This window comes from Podarcis erhardii (assembly GCF_964252035.2).
Source record: "Podarcis erhardii genome assembly, chromosome: Z".
Lineage (NCBI taxonomy): Eukaryota > Metazoa > Chordata > Lepidosauria > Squamata > Lacertidae > Podarcis > Podarcis erhardii.
In genome coordinates this window covers 4,325,000-4,340,193 of record NC_138504.1, presented here as the reverse complement: position 1 = coordinate 4,340,193, position 15,194 = coordinate 4,325,000, and the positions used below count along the sequence as shown (strand labels likewise).

At 51.7% G+C, this 15,194-nt stretch overlaps 2 protein-coding genes across 6 annotated transcripts in view; both read left to right on the top strand.

Annotated features, from left to right (window-relative positions):
• The window catches only part of ARHGEF6 (Rac/Cdc42 guanine nucleotide exchange factor 6), a 370,252-nt gene that overhangs the window by 322,558 nt on the left and 32,500 nt on the right, over window positions 1-15,194 (top strand). The gene's annotated exons all lie outside the window — the stretch shown is intronic.
• ZMYM3 (zinc finger MYM-type containing 3) overlaps window positions 1-15,194 on the top strand; it is a 29,980-nt gene that overhangs the window by 3,651 nt on the left and 11,135 nt on the right. For 4 of the 5 annotated variants that reach the window (XM_081848280.1, XM_081848283.1, XM_081848281.1 and 1 more), the window contains exons 2-15: window positions 2,871-3,746; window positions 5,055-5,098; window positions 5,563-5,635; window positions 6,373-6,664; window positions 6,887-7,064; window positions 8,268-8,480; window positions 8,894-9,044; window positions 9,774-9,889; window positions 11,410-11,496; window positions 11,804-11,954; window positions 12,456-12,628; window positions 12,751-12,916; window positions 14,458-14,522; window positions 14,836-15,007. In XM_081848280.1, coding sequence (XP_081704406.1) covers window positions 2,882-3,746; window positions 5,055-5,098; window positions 5,563-5,635; window positions 6,373-6,664; window positions 6,887-7,064; window positions 8,268-8,480; window positions 8,894-9,044; window positions 9,774-9,889; window positions 11,410-11,496; window positions 11,804-11,954; window positions 12,456-12,628; window positions 12,751-12,916; window positions 14,458-14,522; window positions 14,836-15,007 — 2,746 coding nt within the window. In that variant the 5' untranslated portion in view covers window positions 2,871-2,881. The remainder of the gene's footprint in view (window positions 1-2,870; window positions 3,747-5,054; window positions 5,099-5,562; window positions 5,636-6,372; window positions 6,665-6,886; window positions 7,065-8,267; window positions 8,481-8,893; window positions 9,045-9,773; window positions 9,890-11,409; window positions 11,497-11,803; window positions 11,955-12,455; window positions 12,629-12,750; window positions 12,917-14,457; window positions 14,523-14,835; window positions 15,008-15,194) is intronic. The other variant, XM_081848284.1, reaches the window with a different exon arrangement.

The window sequence follows — 15,194 nt, the reverse complement described above, 5'->3', positions numbered from 1 at the left end:
TCTGACTAGGTGACCTTTGGGTCCCTTTTGTGTCTGTGTATCAGCCATTCTTGCAATGCACTTAGTGCTCCTTGTGTGAGAGGCCCCTAACTGAGAGAAAGAGGGGGGGGGGGAATTCTCTTGCTACAATCTCCCACCATTCCCAGCCTCTTTACTTTCCTCCTAAAAGGGACATTTGCTTTTTTCCTAGATCAACACATAGCTTGTGTTTCACAGACTGTTCCTGGAAATAGATGCCCTGCAAACCTGTGTGTCCTCAACATCACCTGGCACACGCTGTTGGCTTGTTGTCTCAGAAGTGGCTTTGCTTTTTGCTTGTGGCTGGATTTCCAGGGTGGGCCTCTGTGAGCAAGCCCAGAGAATTGCTAAGTGGGGCCACTTGAGTTGTATACTGACTGAGCAGGAGGCAGATCCACAGGAAGTTGTTTGTCTGTCTAGGACTTCAGAGCCTTCCCCAGGTTCAGATAGTCCACCTGTTCCCAGACTAAGGAATAGCTGGTGTTGTAATTGCTCAAAACAGAGATCTTCACTTGGAGAAAGCTCATAAGGTCTGCTGCAGATTCAGTACATGTAAATATATTGATAACCCAGGCGACCTAGAATCATAGAATCATAGAATTGGAAGAGACCACAAGGGCCATCGAGTCCAACCCCCTGCCAAGCAGGAAACACCATCAGAGCACTCCTGACATATGGTTGTCAAGCCTCTGCTTAAAGACCTCCAAAGAAGGAGACTCCACCACACTCCTTGGCAGCAAATTCCACTGTCGAACAGCTCTTACTGTCAGGAAGTTCTTCCTAATGTTTAGGTGGAATCTTCTTTCTTGTAGTTTGGAACCATTGCTCCGTGTCCGCTTCTCTGGAGCAGCAGAAAACAACCTTTCTCCCTCCTCTATGTGACATCCTTTTATATATTTGAACTTGGCTATCATATCACCCCTTAACCTCCTCTTCTCCAGGCTAAACATGCCCAGCTCCCTTAGCCGTTCCTCATAAGGCATCGTTTCCAGGCCTTTGACCATTTTGGTTGCCCTCCTCTGGACACGTTCCAGTTTGTCAGTGTCCTTCTTGAACTGTGGTGCCCTGAACTGGACACAGTACTCCAGGTGAGGTCTGACCAGAGCAGAATACAGTGGCACTATTACTTCCCTTGATCTAGATGCTATACTCCTATTGATGCAGCCCAGAATTGCATTGGCTTTTTTAGCTGCCGCGTCACACTGTTGGCTCATGTCAAGTTTGTGGTCAACCAAGACTCCTAGATCCTTTTCACATGTACTGCTCTCAAGCCAGGTGTCACCCATCTTGTATTTGTGCCTCTCATTTTTTTTGCCCAAGTGCAATACTTTACATTTTTCCCTGTTAAAATTCATCTTGTTTGACCTCTGTAAGGAAAATGCACCCGTTTTACAGATAGGGGAACTGCCCATTGCAGGTTGGTCTTCAGTATAGTCACTGCCAACATGTTGCTTTCAGTGTCCTTTATGAAGCTGGCAGGTGTCCCCTCAGGATAGAACTTGCATACCTGCTAGTCCGGGCTTAGCCAACATGTTTTGGACAGCTGCCCCATCATCCCTGACCATTGGTCATGCTGGCTGGGGCTGAAGGGAGTTGGAATCCAACAACACCTGGAGGGCCCCATATTGCCTGCCCCTGTTCTAGCTCATAGCTGATGTACCCACAGTGCTGTTCAAAGGAAACCAGGGTTAAATGAAAGGCGATGGGAGAGGTAGGAGCTTCCGATTTCTTGCAGATGTTTGCTTGCTAAAGAGCCTTCGTTAATTGTCCAAAGAAGCATTTGGGCTTTATTATTTTTTCCTGAGTCCCACTAACACAGGTGCTGATTGGTTCACCTCCAGCTCTGAAGTCTTCCATGAGGCTGTGGCTACCTTGCCTTTTTCAGATTTACATATTCGGATTTGTAGCCTTGTCTCTCCTGTGCCTCAGAGGTAGCAACAGGATTTAGAAACAAGCAATCAAAATGCTTAATTGGATAGCTGCTGCTTCTTTTTTGACCCAGTCATTAGAAGTCCAGTGTTCCTGATCACCAAAAACCAAACCCAGATTTCTGTGAAAAAAGGCTTTCTCAGGCGTGGGTTGCTGTAAAGCTTAAGAAGAATTCGGTCTGGGAGGAACAGCTTTTGCAAAGGCCCCTCTCTGCCTGGCTTAGCTGTGTAGAATTGTCTGGTGGTAACCCTAAGGGGCTACTCTAGACTCACTGGATCCTAATGGTGTCTATCATCCTGAGAGCACCTGGCGTACTTGGAATGTGTACTGTCTGTTGATCTTTTTAATAAACGGAGCAAGTGACAGGGGCTGGTGGAAAAACATGGCACTTCACTGAGACTTCAGGATTGGTGTGGGGTAAGGGCAGGGACACAATTTCAAATTACAATATACCAACTCATCACCTGATTCCTTCTTATTTTTTAAGATCTTCTCCAGCCAATAACTTTTGTGCGAACATAAATTTTCTGAACACTGATTAGTTCAGAATTGCTCCCCTGAGTGTGAAAAGGCCTCAGTTGGTGTGTGGGGGGTTTTAAGGATTATGTGTCTACTTCTCACAATGCTTAAAAGATCTTCTGTCTTCTGGACCACTTCCAATGGATTCCCAGTATTTGCCATGAATGAATCAGTTGAATTTGAAGTTAGAAATTTTTGGTTTGTGTTAGTTCTGGTTCATGAGGGGAGGCACCCTTCCGAGCCAGTTTTGGGGTCTGATTCAGTTTGGCTCCTTGTTGCTGGCAGCTGATCTCCAAGGCCTCGCACGGTTAGCTGCTTAGAAGAGCTACATCCCTTATATTCCCATATGTGCTTAAACTTGCTAACATTCTGTTATCTCCGACTTTCTGCCTCCTTGTTTTAAGCCTTTTTCTGAATGGAGTCGAATGAATTTCCTGGCTCCTTGGGGCCAATGTCGCTGCCTGATAAGCCACTGATTGGAGACCTTCCTGCAGACATGGAGTATGGAGAGGATCTGCTAGCGTCCCAAACAGCCTCCATCCCACAGGCTTCAGCTCAGCAGCCCCAAGAGATGGAGTGGGAAGCACCTAAGCAAGCAACTTCAGATGCAGACCTGGACCCGGGCTTGGTGAAAACAGCCGGTTTGTCTGATCTGAGCAAATCCAACAGTCTGACCCTCAGCAAGTCTGGTGCTCTAGATGTTACAGAGAAGCCCAGTCTTCTCGGTAGCTTGAGCAACAATGACAACCTGGTGGACCTGGATAAGTCTGAGGACCTGGACAACGTGTACAAGACACGAGGTTCTGCAGATCCGGAGGATGGACCTAGGGATCCCCCTGTGCCAGGAACCGAAGCCCTTGTGCCAGAAGCATGGAAAGAAGCATCAGCATCAGCATCGAAAGTAGACTTCAAAAGCACAAAGGATGATGGAGAGGAGAGTGCAGCCTCCCTTCCCGACAGCCATGTGGTGAAGTCGCCTGACGTGGTGGAGGTGAGCAGCACTTCCTCCTCACAAGAACCAACAGAATATTCAGAGAACTCACCGAAAATTCCGCGGCCGGTTAAGAAAGCCCGATTGAAAGCCCCAAAGAAAAGTGCTCCAGTGCAGAAGGAGGAAGTGGCGACATCTACAGATGAGGGGAAGGAGCCTGTTCTCAACAGTACTCCAGCTCCAGCTCCTGAGCCCATGAAAGAGAGTCTGACTGAGGCTGAGAAAGACAGCCAGAAGGACCCTGCTGAGCCCAAAGCACAAGAGGCTGAACAATCGCTCCAACCTCCAGGTGGGTAAGCAGGAAGGAGGGCTCTCCCTAGAGCATTGCCCCAGCCCCACTTTTGCTTCTGCTCTGAGGCCAAGTGTGGGGAGGGGTGCCAGGAGCTGCTCCCACTGTTCTTCTCTTGGATAAAAAGCTGTTTATAAGTAGCCAAACCTAGAGAATGTGATCCCTGGCCAATCAGGAGATACAAAAGAGTAAATAAAATCAACTATATATAATGTTGATTATTTTGTTGTTGCTGTATATAAGTCTTTGCTTATCTAAATTAATGAAATTATGTTCATTTAGTACCTTTATTTATTCTTTTGCATCTTTTGTAAATAGCCCCTGGTCTGACTTTGCTCGGCAAGCAACAAATTAGAGGTTATGTTATTTTATGTTATGTTAATATTTTATTTATCATTTTCAACAAGTTAGATGTCTGGCCATTCTCCTGTTCCTTGCAAGATTATACTATTACAATTCACATTTATATCCAACCTTTTCTCCATTGTTCTCCTCCTTCATTTCATCCTCACAACAACTTGCCATAGTAGTTTAGGCTGAGAGACTGTGACTGACTCCAAGGTCACCCAGCGTGCTTCATTGCTGAGTGGGGGATTTGCACCCTGGTCTCTCAGGTCTTAGTCCAACACTCAGACCTCTACATCACACTGGCTCCTTTCCTTTCTTCCCCAGCTTCTTCCCCAGACAGAGCTAGAGAGCTTGGTCAGCTGTCTGAATGTTGCGCCAGTTGTAAAGGTGTTTCTACTCTCTCTTCCTCTCACCAGCCACACACACCCATAGATGGTTCATTGATAGCTTTCAAGCAGCATCTTAACCCAGTGGTGTTTAGGCATTAGTTTGTTCCATTCCTGACCCTCGTTAGAGTGTAAGACCATAAGAAGATCAGGCCAATGTCCCATCTAGTCCAGCATATTGATTCCAGAGTGGCCAACCAGATGCTCTAATGGGAAGCCTGCAAGCTCGCCATGAGCACAAGAGCTCTACCCACCTGTGAGTCCCAGAAACTGGCATTCAGAAGCATAATGCCTCTGACAGTAGCCATAAGAGCTAGTACTAATTGATAATAGAATCATAGAATGGTAGAGTTGGAAGGGATCTCAAGGGTCGTCTAGTCCAACTTCTAGTCTCAACATGCAGTTCCCCCATCCAATTTGAAACCATACTGGACCCTGCTTAGCTTTGCAGATGTGCGAGCAGTTTTACTGCTGCGCCACTGTTCTCCCTGAATTTGTCCAGTCCTCTTCTAAAGCCACCTAGACTGGCAGCCTCACAGACAGCTTTGAGGTCTCTCTTGTGTTTCTCTTGCAGGGGAAGACCCTGGCGCAAAAGGGAGCGAGAAGCCAGTTGTGAAGGTAAGGGAGGAGGCAGCTGAAGCAGCCGCCACCCGGTTGAGTGTTTGTCTTTCCACTAAGACCCTCCTAACACTTTCCTCGATCCCCTAGTTTTTTGTTTTTTGTTTTTTCGGCGTGGGGGAAATTATTGACATGTTCTGTTCATTTCAGGCTTAAAGTTTCTTGCACTGTACGTTTCCTTCCTCCTCCTCCTCCTCCTCCTTTGTGAGTGGGTGTGCATCACTAAACCAGTGTCCCCAACCTGGTGCCCTCCAGTTGTTTCGGAATGTGATGTTCTGGGCCTGGTCAACAACATCTGTATGGCAGCAGGTTGCAGGAAGTTAGTTTAGACTGTGGACCTGTGGGCAGGGGTTACTCTCAACCATACCTGCCATTCTTAGGTGTTCAGTAAACAATTTCAGAGATGGGGGTTTCCCTGGGCTGCTTGCCATTGTCTGTTTAGATGGTTCCTTGGTTCGTTCCAGGAGCAGAAGAGAAGCGAGCGTGCCAGGAGGGCGGAAGTGTCTCGGCCTGAAACAGTGAACTCCTCTGAGAGCAGTAAGTTACCTCCTTGACTGTAAGAGGGCCATGCTTTACATATGCTTTACGTATTATAAGAAGCTGTGTTATTCCAGGTTAGACACTTTCTTCATCTAACCTGTTGTTATCTACTGTAATGGGCAGCAGCTCTCCAGAGTTCAGGCAGAAGAGGGTCTTTATCAACACTTGCTTGCCCGGAATATTTTAAAACTAGGCGTACTGGAGCTTTCTGCATTCAAAGTGAGCACTCTGCCACAGAGGCCCTTCTCCCAGAAGAGTATGCCATTTTGGCGTGGTGGGTAGAGAAAGGTTTGGAGGGGAGACTCCTGGGTTCAAATCCTGCTCAGCCCTGCAGCTCAGTGGGCCATTGAATACCTCTTAGGATGGCCCACCTTGCAGGGTTGTTGTGTGGGTTAAAGAATGGGTTGAGGAAGAAGTATGTGCAATGCCTTGAGTTATTCAGTGAAATGGGAGAGCGAAACATAGGAAATGTAGTCAGATATGTAAAGAAAGGGTGGAATCTGCCTTCTGTAGGATTTGGAGGCAAGGCTTAGTAATAGATCTAGTTGCACAGTTAAAGAGGATCCTGCTCCAGTGTGGGAGTTGACAATCCTTGTTGTCTGTTTTGTGTATGTGGAAACTGTGCAGGCAGGATCTGCCCTTCTCCCGCTCTTTCCCCCCAGTTTCTAGACCCCTCCTGTGCAGCAGTGGCCAGCAAGAGCCAACAACCTCTTGTTCTCTCTTGTGCTCCACAGTCCCCGTCTCGGATGAGGATTCGGATGCCATGGTGGATGACCCCAACGATGAGGACTTCGTTCCCCACCGCACCCGGCGCACCACGCGCCTGTCCCTGCGCAACCAGGCAGCCCAGCGAGCTGCCCGTTCCACTGTCACCAAGATGTCTTGCGCCAACTGCCGGACCCCACTGCAGAAGGGCCAGACGGCCTACCAGCGCAAGGGGCTGCCCCAGCTCTTCTGCTCCAGCTCCTGCCTCACCACCTTCTCCAAGAGGCCTCTCAGCAAGAAGTGCTGCACCTTCTGCAAAAAGTGGGTGCCCCAAAACCAACCAACCCTCCCTCTTGCTGTAGCCAAGTGCCCTTTTCCCAATCTGCCCCTTCTGCTTTGGCAGGCCGCAACTCTGCAAGTACACTTTGCCCTCTTGCTACTTCCCTACCACTTTCGTTGCTCTTGGGTCCCCATGTCACCTCTTGCTCACACTTACTGGGATAGTCCAGGCCCTAGTCTGACCAGTGTCTTCCTGCCCCTTAGGGAGATCTGGAACGCCAAGGACTCCGTGGTGGCTCAGATTGGCTCAGGCAGCTCTTTCCACGAGTTCTGCTCTTCTGTGTGTCTCTCGCTGTACGAAGCCCAGCAGCAAAGACCGACACCACAGTCGGCAGAAGCCTCAGACACTGTCCGTTGCAGTGTGTGCTACAAGGCTGGAGAGGTGAGCGCGTCGGCTGTCTGAGAAAGTATTGCAGGGTGGAGGGGAGATGGGAATCCATGTGAGTAGTTGAAAGCAGCCAGGCAAGCAAGAGGCCAGTTGAGGAGTGCAAGGGACAGACAAAAGGGTGCAGATCTTTGCTGAGCACATGGTTAAGCTATGGAATTAACTTTCACAAGTGGCAGTGATGGCCAGCAGCTTGGACTTGAAAAAGAGTGCTAGACAAAGTCATGTGCTACTAGTCACAATGTTTATGCTCTGCCTCTGCTGCCAGAGGCATTATACCTCTGAAGGCCAGTAGCTGGAAGTCACAGGTGGGGAGAGTGCTGCTGTTGCCCTCATGTTCTGCTTGCAGGCTTCCCAGGAGATGCTTCTGGTTGGGCCACTGTGAGAGCAGGATGCTGGACTGGTCCAGCATCCTGGCTCTTCAGATGTTCTTCAGGGACAGGCCACTTGTTTCGCATGCAGAAAATCCCAGATCCAATCCTGTTGGTAGTTTTACATTTCAGGGAGCAGGACTGGGAAAGGCTGCTGCCTTGAGAGTCCTGAGTCCCAGTAGGTGGTGTGGACCTCTATAAGGACCTGTTCATATCTGTAACTTGTATATTAAGTAAGGTGATGTTGGTGGATGTGTGGGAAAAGACAAGTATACTGGGCAGATTCCAGAAAGGTAGCCATGGGGCAGATGGGCCCTTGGAGACCTTAACAGATCCATTGAGTGATGGATTGCACAAGCATTTACAACCTGCTTCACTTTGTTCCTGAAGCACAATGTCAGGGGGAAAAGGGAGAATGGAGTAGATTATATGGGGATGTTCTGAACCAGAAAAAAACGTGATTTTTGGGAAGGAAGATCTGTTAATTAGAGGTTTCTCAAGTAGCAAAACAATCATATACTAGTATAGGGTGTGGATCCAGACTAGAGATTCGTCCGGACTGACAAGCTCACTGAGAACAGAGAACTAAAATTCAGCAGCACGTCTTCCAAGATGCCGCAATTCCCAGTGCAAAGTGGAATGTCAGTGCAGGATATTATAAGGTTGGCTGCTAGGTACAGCCTCCCCTGCCCACAAAACGTTCAGCTGTTTCCTTGCACCTGGGCCCAGCCACCTCCAGCCATTACGTAGGGGCTGTAGAGCACCGCTGCTCTCTGGGGATGGAAGCTAATGCCAGCCCTGGTGACCCACAGTTCTGCTTTGCCTGCAGATCCAGCACGAGGTCAGCAATGGGAATGTGGTGCACCGCATCTGCAGCGACGCCTGCTTCACCAAGTTCCGTGCCACCAAGGGTCTGAAAACCAACTGCTGTGACAACTGTGGCCTCTACCTGTACAACAAGGGCCTGCCACTGGAGTACCTCTTCCACGAGGGACAGCAGAAGCGCTTCTGCAATACCACCTGCCTCAACAGCTACAAAAAGGTGCGAATGGGTGGAGGGGATGTCCCAGAGCTTGGGTCCAGACCCTCAAGTGAACCTCTCTTTGAGCCAGGCCATGTGATGGACCTTGCCCTGTCTCCCCTCCCCAACGTGAGATTGTGTAAAAAGTTATTGTGGGAAAGGTGGTAAGGATAGCTTGGCTTGGGTGACTGAGTCTCGTGTGTGTGTGTGTGTGTGTGTGTGTGTGTGTGAGAGAGAGAGAGAGAGAGAGAGAGAGAGAGAGAGAGAGATGTTTGATGGGGAAGGAGATGCTTGTGAGGGAGAGAGGTGTGTGTCAGAGAGAAAGACACACACGAGTGCAATGTCCGTTAAAATCCAGGAGGGAGTGGGACATAAAGGGTGCCCTGCAGTGAAAGAGCCTGCGTGGCAGCTGTCCCTGCACTGTGTTTTTGCAGAAGAACACCCGGGTTTATCCATGCATGTGGTGCAAGACACTCTGCAAGAACTTCGACATGCTGTCCCACAAAGACCGGAATGGGAAGATGGGCCTTTTCTGCTCCGTCTGCTGTTCCACCTCCTACAAAGTCAAGCAGGCTGGCCTGACAGGTAAAAGCAGAAGGGTGGGGGAAAGAAAGAGCTCCTTGGATTCTGCTTAACCGAGGGTTGCTAGTCCATTAGGGCAAATGGGGCACTGCCTCACCAACCTCAGCTTGCCCTCACCTGGCCTGGCTTCTTAACAAGCAGCCTAGGAGGTGGCACCACCAATCAGCTTCCTCCTCTTCCTCCTCCTCCATCTCAGTGTTGCCATTTTATAACTTAGCAAGGCAAGAAGATGAGGACAAATCTAGAATTAGTTGGCTCTGCCTGCCGTTGGCTCTGGCTTCATCTATTGTTGAGCTCCTTGACTTCTGTCCCTGCTCTCTGATAGCACCATTAGGTTTACTAGCACTTGGCCAGTCTCAGAAGGGTGGTGGTTGGCCACAAGTGTGGCGTTTGCTAACCTTAGCACATGGGGAACGGGAGGCAGCTGGATCTGTGCTTTAAGACACACGAGTTTGCTCCACCTGACTTGCTGCAAAATTCCTGCCTGGGGTAAGAGTAGTTTGGACCAGGCGGAGGAGAGCATTTCTTCTCATTTCTCTGCTTAATGTTACATCATAGAACTGTAGAGTTGGAAGGGACCCTGAAGATCTTTTTAGTACAACCCCCTGCAATGCAGGAATATGCAGCTGTCCCTTATGGGGATCGAACCTGCAACGTTGGCGTTATCAGCACCATGCTCTAAAACCAACAAGGCATCTTCTCTCACCAACCTCTGCCTCTCCTTTTCCCCAGGACCCCCTCGGCCTTGCAGCTTCTGTCGGAAGAGCCTGTCTGAGCCCTGCTACTACAACAAGAACGAGCAGGTGGTGTACCAGTTCTGCAGCCCCAGCTGCTGGACCAAATTCCAGGTACATAAGGAGGCTCTGCCGCCGTCACAGTGACGGGACCAAACCCAGGAACGTGGGTTTTCTGCATGGCTGAGATCTGGTGCATCCATCAGACTCCTGAAAGTCTCTTTCTCTTTCTCTCTGCTTTCATATTTATTTTTTAAAAAGCGGGCGGGGGAGCATCTAGCTCGTTGTTTGCCAAGAAGAGTGTTGGAAGGCAAAAGGCATGTCTGCCAAGGGCTCTAAGGCTAAAGAAGACATGGGGGTGGGGGAGTGGGCTTCTGTTGGCCAGGAGGAGAGGAGAGGAGGGGTCATGTTGCACTTCACAGTTGTCTGCTCCCTGCCGGGATTCTGTGCACTTTTTTTAACCCCTCCCTAAATTGCAAAAGTAAAGACATCCATGGCTTGTGATGTAAAATTCATCTTCTCGACCTTTTGGCACTGCTTAGTAAAAAGGAGCCCATTCTGCATCCCTCGTTCTTGGGTCCCGTATATGTGTGTGAAGATTTGCCATCTTCCTTCCTGGACCTCCAGCCCGCAACTGCCTTGTCTTCCAAGCTCCAACTCTCCTTAGCTGCCCAGTCTGCACACAGCTCCTCCTGTCTTAAGGCTTGTGTGAGAGATTCCAAACCACCCTCCTCCTCCCAGATCAACCTCCCCTCTCAGCAGCTGCCCTGTATATCAGCACTGTATGGCCGCACCTCTCCCTTCAGAACTTAGAATGTCCACCAGCACAACGCTCTGACATCACAGAAGCCCAGCCAATGGCCAGAGGATGGGGCAGGGCACGTTGGTGGAGCTGGTTGGGGCAGGGGAGGGAGGAGGGCGTGTAAAGCTTGCACACATCTACTTAGCTTATTGATATATCTCTATATATGATGTCAAATCTATCGTGGGGGTCATTGTCTCGAATAAAACTGTTTCTACTTCTGCTGACGCTGAAGAGAGTTTGTGTCTGCTATCCAATAAATAGTCAAATTTATAACATTTGTGTGATTTGCATAATTTATTCTACTCGCAGAGTGTTGGTCTTGTACTGCCACTGTCCAATGGCCAATCCCTGTTTCCTCCCAGGAGCAGCTGCAGTAGCTGGACGTCCCCTGGGAAGAACCTGTATGGGGTGCCTGCTGGTTACTGCCCCCCTCTTTGTGGAATGGGGTTCAGTCAGCCTTCTGTTGGGGGAAGCAGCGGGGACTTGTGTTTTACACTCAGTGGGTTGGGGTCATGGGTGGGTGATGCTGCTGGGGGTATGTGGTGAGAGGGTGGATGTGAGCTGGGGGGCTGGGGGAGCAACGCATGGAGAGGGTCAGGAGCGTGGTGAATGCTGTGGGCAGTGCTGGTGGCGGTGGGGGAGTGGCAGGCAGGGATGTGGTTGTGAGTGTGTGGCTTGGGAGCGTGCAGGTGGTGGCTGGGTCGGTGCCTCTGCTGAGTAGTTGTGAGCCTGGGCACGGGCAGCTGCAGGCCAGCCAGAGTGGGCAGAGGTTGATCCTGTGTCCCCCTACCCACCCCTTCTGAATCTTTCCCCTTCCCTCAAAATGCAGCGCACCAGCCCAGAAGGTGGAATCCACTTGACTTGCCATTCCTGCCACAGCCTCTTCACTGGGAAGCCTGAGATCCTGGATTGGCAGGTGAGGGGGCCTGCAAAACAAACAGCAGAGGCAGAGGGATTGCCAGGGAGGGAGATGTGGAGATGAGCAGGACATGGGACCTTACAGCCACTCCTACAGAAAGACAGTCTGGGGTTGGCCTGGGAGTTGCTGCTGATTTTTGCTTTGTATGTATGTGTGCGTGCAGGGGGTGGGTGGGCGGGAATCTGGAGCCTGCCCTTCGAAAGCAGTGGGGGTCCAGTCCAGCTCCGCAAGATCCTGTCTCGCTGCTGTGTTGCCCGATGGCCGAGCGTGGCCTCCTCCTCCTCCTCCTCCTTCTCTCTGGCAGGACAAGGTCTACCAGTTCTGCTGCCGAGACTGCTGCGAGGACTTCAAGCGCCTGCATGGGGTGGTGTCCCAGTGCGAGCACTGCAAGCAGGAGAAGCTGCTGCACGAGAAGATCCGCTTTTCTGGGGTGGAGAAGAACTTTTGCAGCGAAGGTACCTGGGCAGCTACGGGGGGAGCAGGGCCCTGTGCTGGAGAGGAGGAAGAAGGGGGCCTTGTGTGTGGCAGAGAGTCGTCCAGGGGCTGAAGGCAGGGCAGGGGGAAGGCGCCCCTTCTTGGAGGGGCCCTTCCTGCTGTGCTGGCGACCAGCTGGCCCTGCCACACCTCCTGGGTCCTTGCATGCGGTGGGCGATCGTTTGGTCACTCGGAGCAAACTCTTCTTAGAACCAGAGAGGTGAGCGATTGGTGAGTCCCCACCACCCACCCCTGTTGTCAGTTCCCGACCCCCGGGGGCCAGTGCAGGACACGTTTTGCTCTCAGGAATATCTCTCTCTCTCTCTCTCTCTCTCTCTGTCTGTCTGCCTCTGCCTTCCTGTGCTTCGCTTGTTCCTCCAAGCCTTCGCTCTAGGCTTCCTGCTGGCATTGGTGTGCCCACACGTTGCTCACTCTTTCTCTCCCTGCTCTGGGAAGGTTTCACCCGTCTCGTTTCTCCGCAGGGTGTGTGCTTCTTTATAAACAGGATTTCACCAAGAACCTGGGCCTGTGCTGCATCACCTGCACTTACTGCTCCCAGACGTGCCAGCGAGCCGTCACCGAGCAGCTGGAGGGCAGCACCTGGGACTTCTGCAGCGACGACTGCAAAAGCAAATACCTGCTCTGGTACTACAAGGTCAGTGCAGGGGCTCCGCTGGCCTCAGTGCCCACCTGCCGCTTGGCCCGCAAGGGGCCGGAGCGGAGCCCTGGAGCCCAGGTGGCCCCCTCCGCAGCCTTGTCGTGTTGTTTGTTTTTCAGGCGGCTCGGTGCCACGCCTGCAAGCGTCAGGGCAAGCTGCTGGAAACCATCCATTGGCGGGGGCAAATCAAACACTTCTGCAACCAGCAGTGTCTTCTGAGGTTTTATAACCAACAGAACCAGCCCAACCTGGACACCCAGAAAGGGCCTGAGAGCCTGCTGAACAGTGAGTCGCTGGGTGCTTCGGCTAGCTGAGAGCTTCAGGGGTCTGGCTTGAGCGCTAGGGAACGATTCTGCACTGGCCCCGGGGGGTGGGGGGTGGGGGTGGGACGGGACCTGGCGGGGAGACCCCTTCCCCCTCCATCGCTAACCTCTCTGGTTCTATGACACACAGGGCCAGCCACGAGAAGCCGGCGCTGCCTGTAGCTCCCAGGCTGTTTCCGTGGGTGGCTCCCCTTCTCCAGCGGACAGTTCCATGTGTAGGGGTGGGGCCTGGCCTGGCATGTGGCTTGCCCATGCCGCTCCCCAGAGTCCAAAAACTAAGCCAGTGTTGGGCCAGGTCAGTTCTGGGATGGGAGACCCAGAAATATGAGCAGGAAGGGAAGATCCTCCCGTGGCAGGAGAAGTGTCCAAGGCAGGTGCTGGAGGCCGTGGTGTTGCCAAAAGGTCTGCTGCTGGGTACCCAGGTCTGATGCTGGGAACAGGCAAGAAGCCCAAGGACTCCTCCTCCTCTCCCATTCCAGTTTTCTTTCTTTCTTTCTTTCTTTCTTTCTTTCTTTCTTTCTTTCTTTCTTCTCGCTCTCTCTCTTTGTCACGCTCTCAGCACCACTTTCTGTCCTTTGGGTTTCTGCTCTCCCCTCCTTCCTCCTGGTCCACCCACCATCCTCTTATGGATCTCCTAGGCAGTGATCCTCAGCTGACATTGGGGTGGCAGATGCCCTGTTGAGAAGAACCAACCTTTCGTTTATTTTCATTTTTATTTTACAGCTGTTGAGAGCGGGATGCTGTGACTGTTGTGTCCAATAGATTACACATGTTTATCTGAACTCATTAGCCATGAGGGCTAGGAACGTGTTTTGTTTCTGTTTTTAAGGAAAGGTGGGGTTCTTGGATGCTGCATCCACAGTGAATATCAACTTCTGTGTAGGGGGCTTTTGCACTTGCGCAGAATAGCAGAACTCTCATGTGGGTGCTGACTTGCAGAGAGTCCAGCGAGTAAAGGTGGGTCTCCCTTAGAGGCAGGCAAAGGCAGCAACTTGGCAGCGCACAGACAGCACTGTTTTCCTCCCGGTTTTATGCCCTGACTGCACTGCCCTGACTTGCACCCTTCCTCTGGAATAAGTCACATCACTCCCCTGCTTGGCTTGTTAATGGATTTGCCTGAGCTTCAGTGGACGGCTCTTGCAGGGGAGGGGGAGGGGGCTTGTCTAGTTCCTCCCTACCCCACGCCAACACTTACGTGATATTCCACATATCTGCTAAGACCTGGGAGCCTTGCCTCAAACGTACTACTTGAGCCCTGATAAACTCCTCCTTGCCTAGGTCTTTCTGTGGCTTCTCCGCCGGCAGACGGGCCAGGCCTTAACTCTCCAGTGGTGAAGACTTGCCAGACTGAACCTGGAGGAATGGGAGATAATGAGGAAAGCTCCCCTTTATCCCTTCGGCACCAAGCGAAAGGTGGCCCGCAGGACTGCCTGCCTGCCAGATATGGGCAGGTGGCGACAGGGGGGAAAGCAGCTCACTCCCCAAGCCGTTTTTTCTTTCCAGGTCAGACCCCCGAGCCAAAGCAACCCTCCTCTACCACCACCTCGCAGAAAGCAGAGACCAGCACGGTGAGTGGCCTGAGCAGGGATTTCCCACTGTTTGCTGGGCTGCTCCATGGAGGGAGGTGGTTGGCAGTGTGGGGCTTGGAGGCTAAGATGGGGGAGGAGGGCAGCATTTGAACCCCAGGCAACAGGTTGGTCTCTGTCCCTTCCCCCATGCCCTGCATTGCTAACATAGCCTGGCAGCTTGCAAGGAGTGGGGGCCCACGAGTGGCCCTGCCAAGACGCGAGATGTACAGCAGAATGCCTTGCAGGAGAGAGGGGTGGGTAGGGCACCATCTCCCTCTGGAGTGGCTTCTGACACACGTATGGATCTGCCCAGGTACCTGCGAAGAACAGCTCTGCCCCGGCAGCCGCCGCCTCTGCTGCTGCGTCCCAGCCGTCGTCTCAGCCAATCACCCCACGGAAGAACAAAGCCGCCATGTGCAAGCCTCTCATGCAGAACCGAGGGGTCTCATGCAAGATAGAAATGAAGTCCAAGGGCTGTCAGACAGGTGAGGGGGCACAAGGGAGGCCGGGGCCAACACAGCAACCTGCTGGGGAGATGAGTGGTCAGGCATTCTCTCTAGTGGCTTGGTCCTGGACTGCGTACAGGGCCCATAGATGTTAGCCCTGCAACCTTAAACTTGGCCCTGCTGCAGATTGACAGCCAATTCGGTTTGCACCCCATGAGCAGCGTAT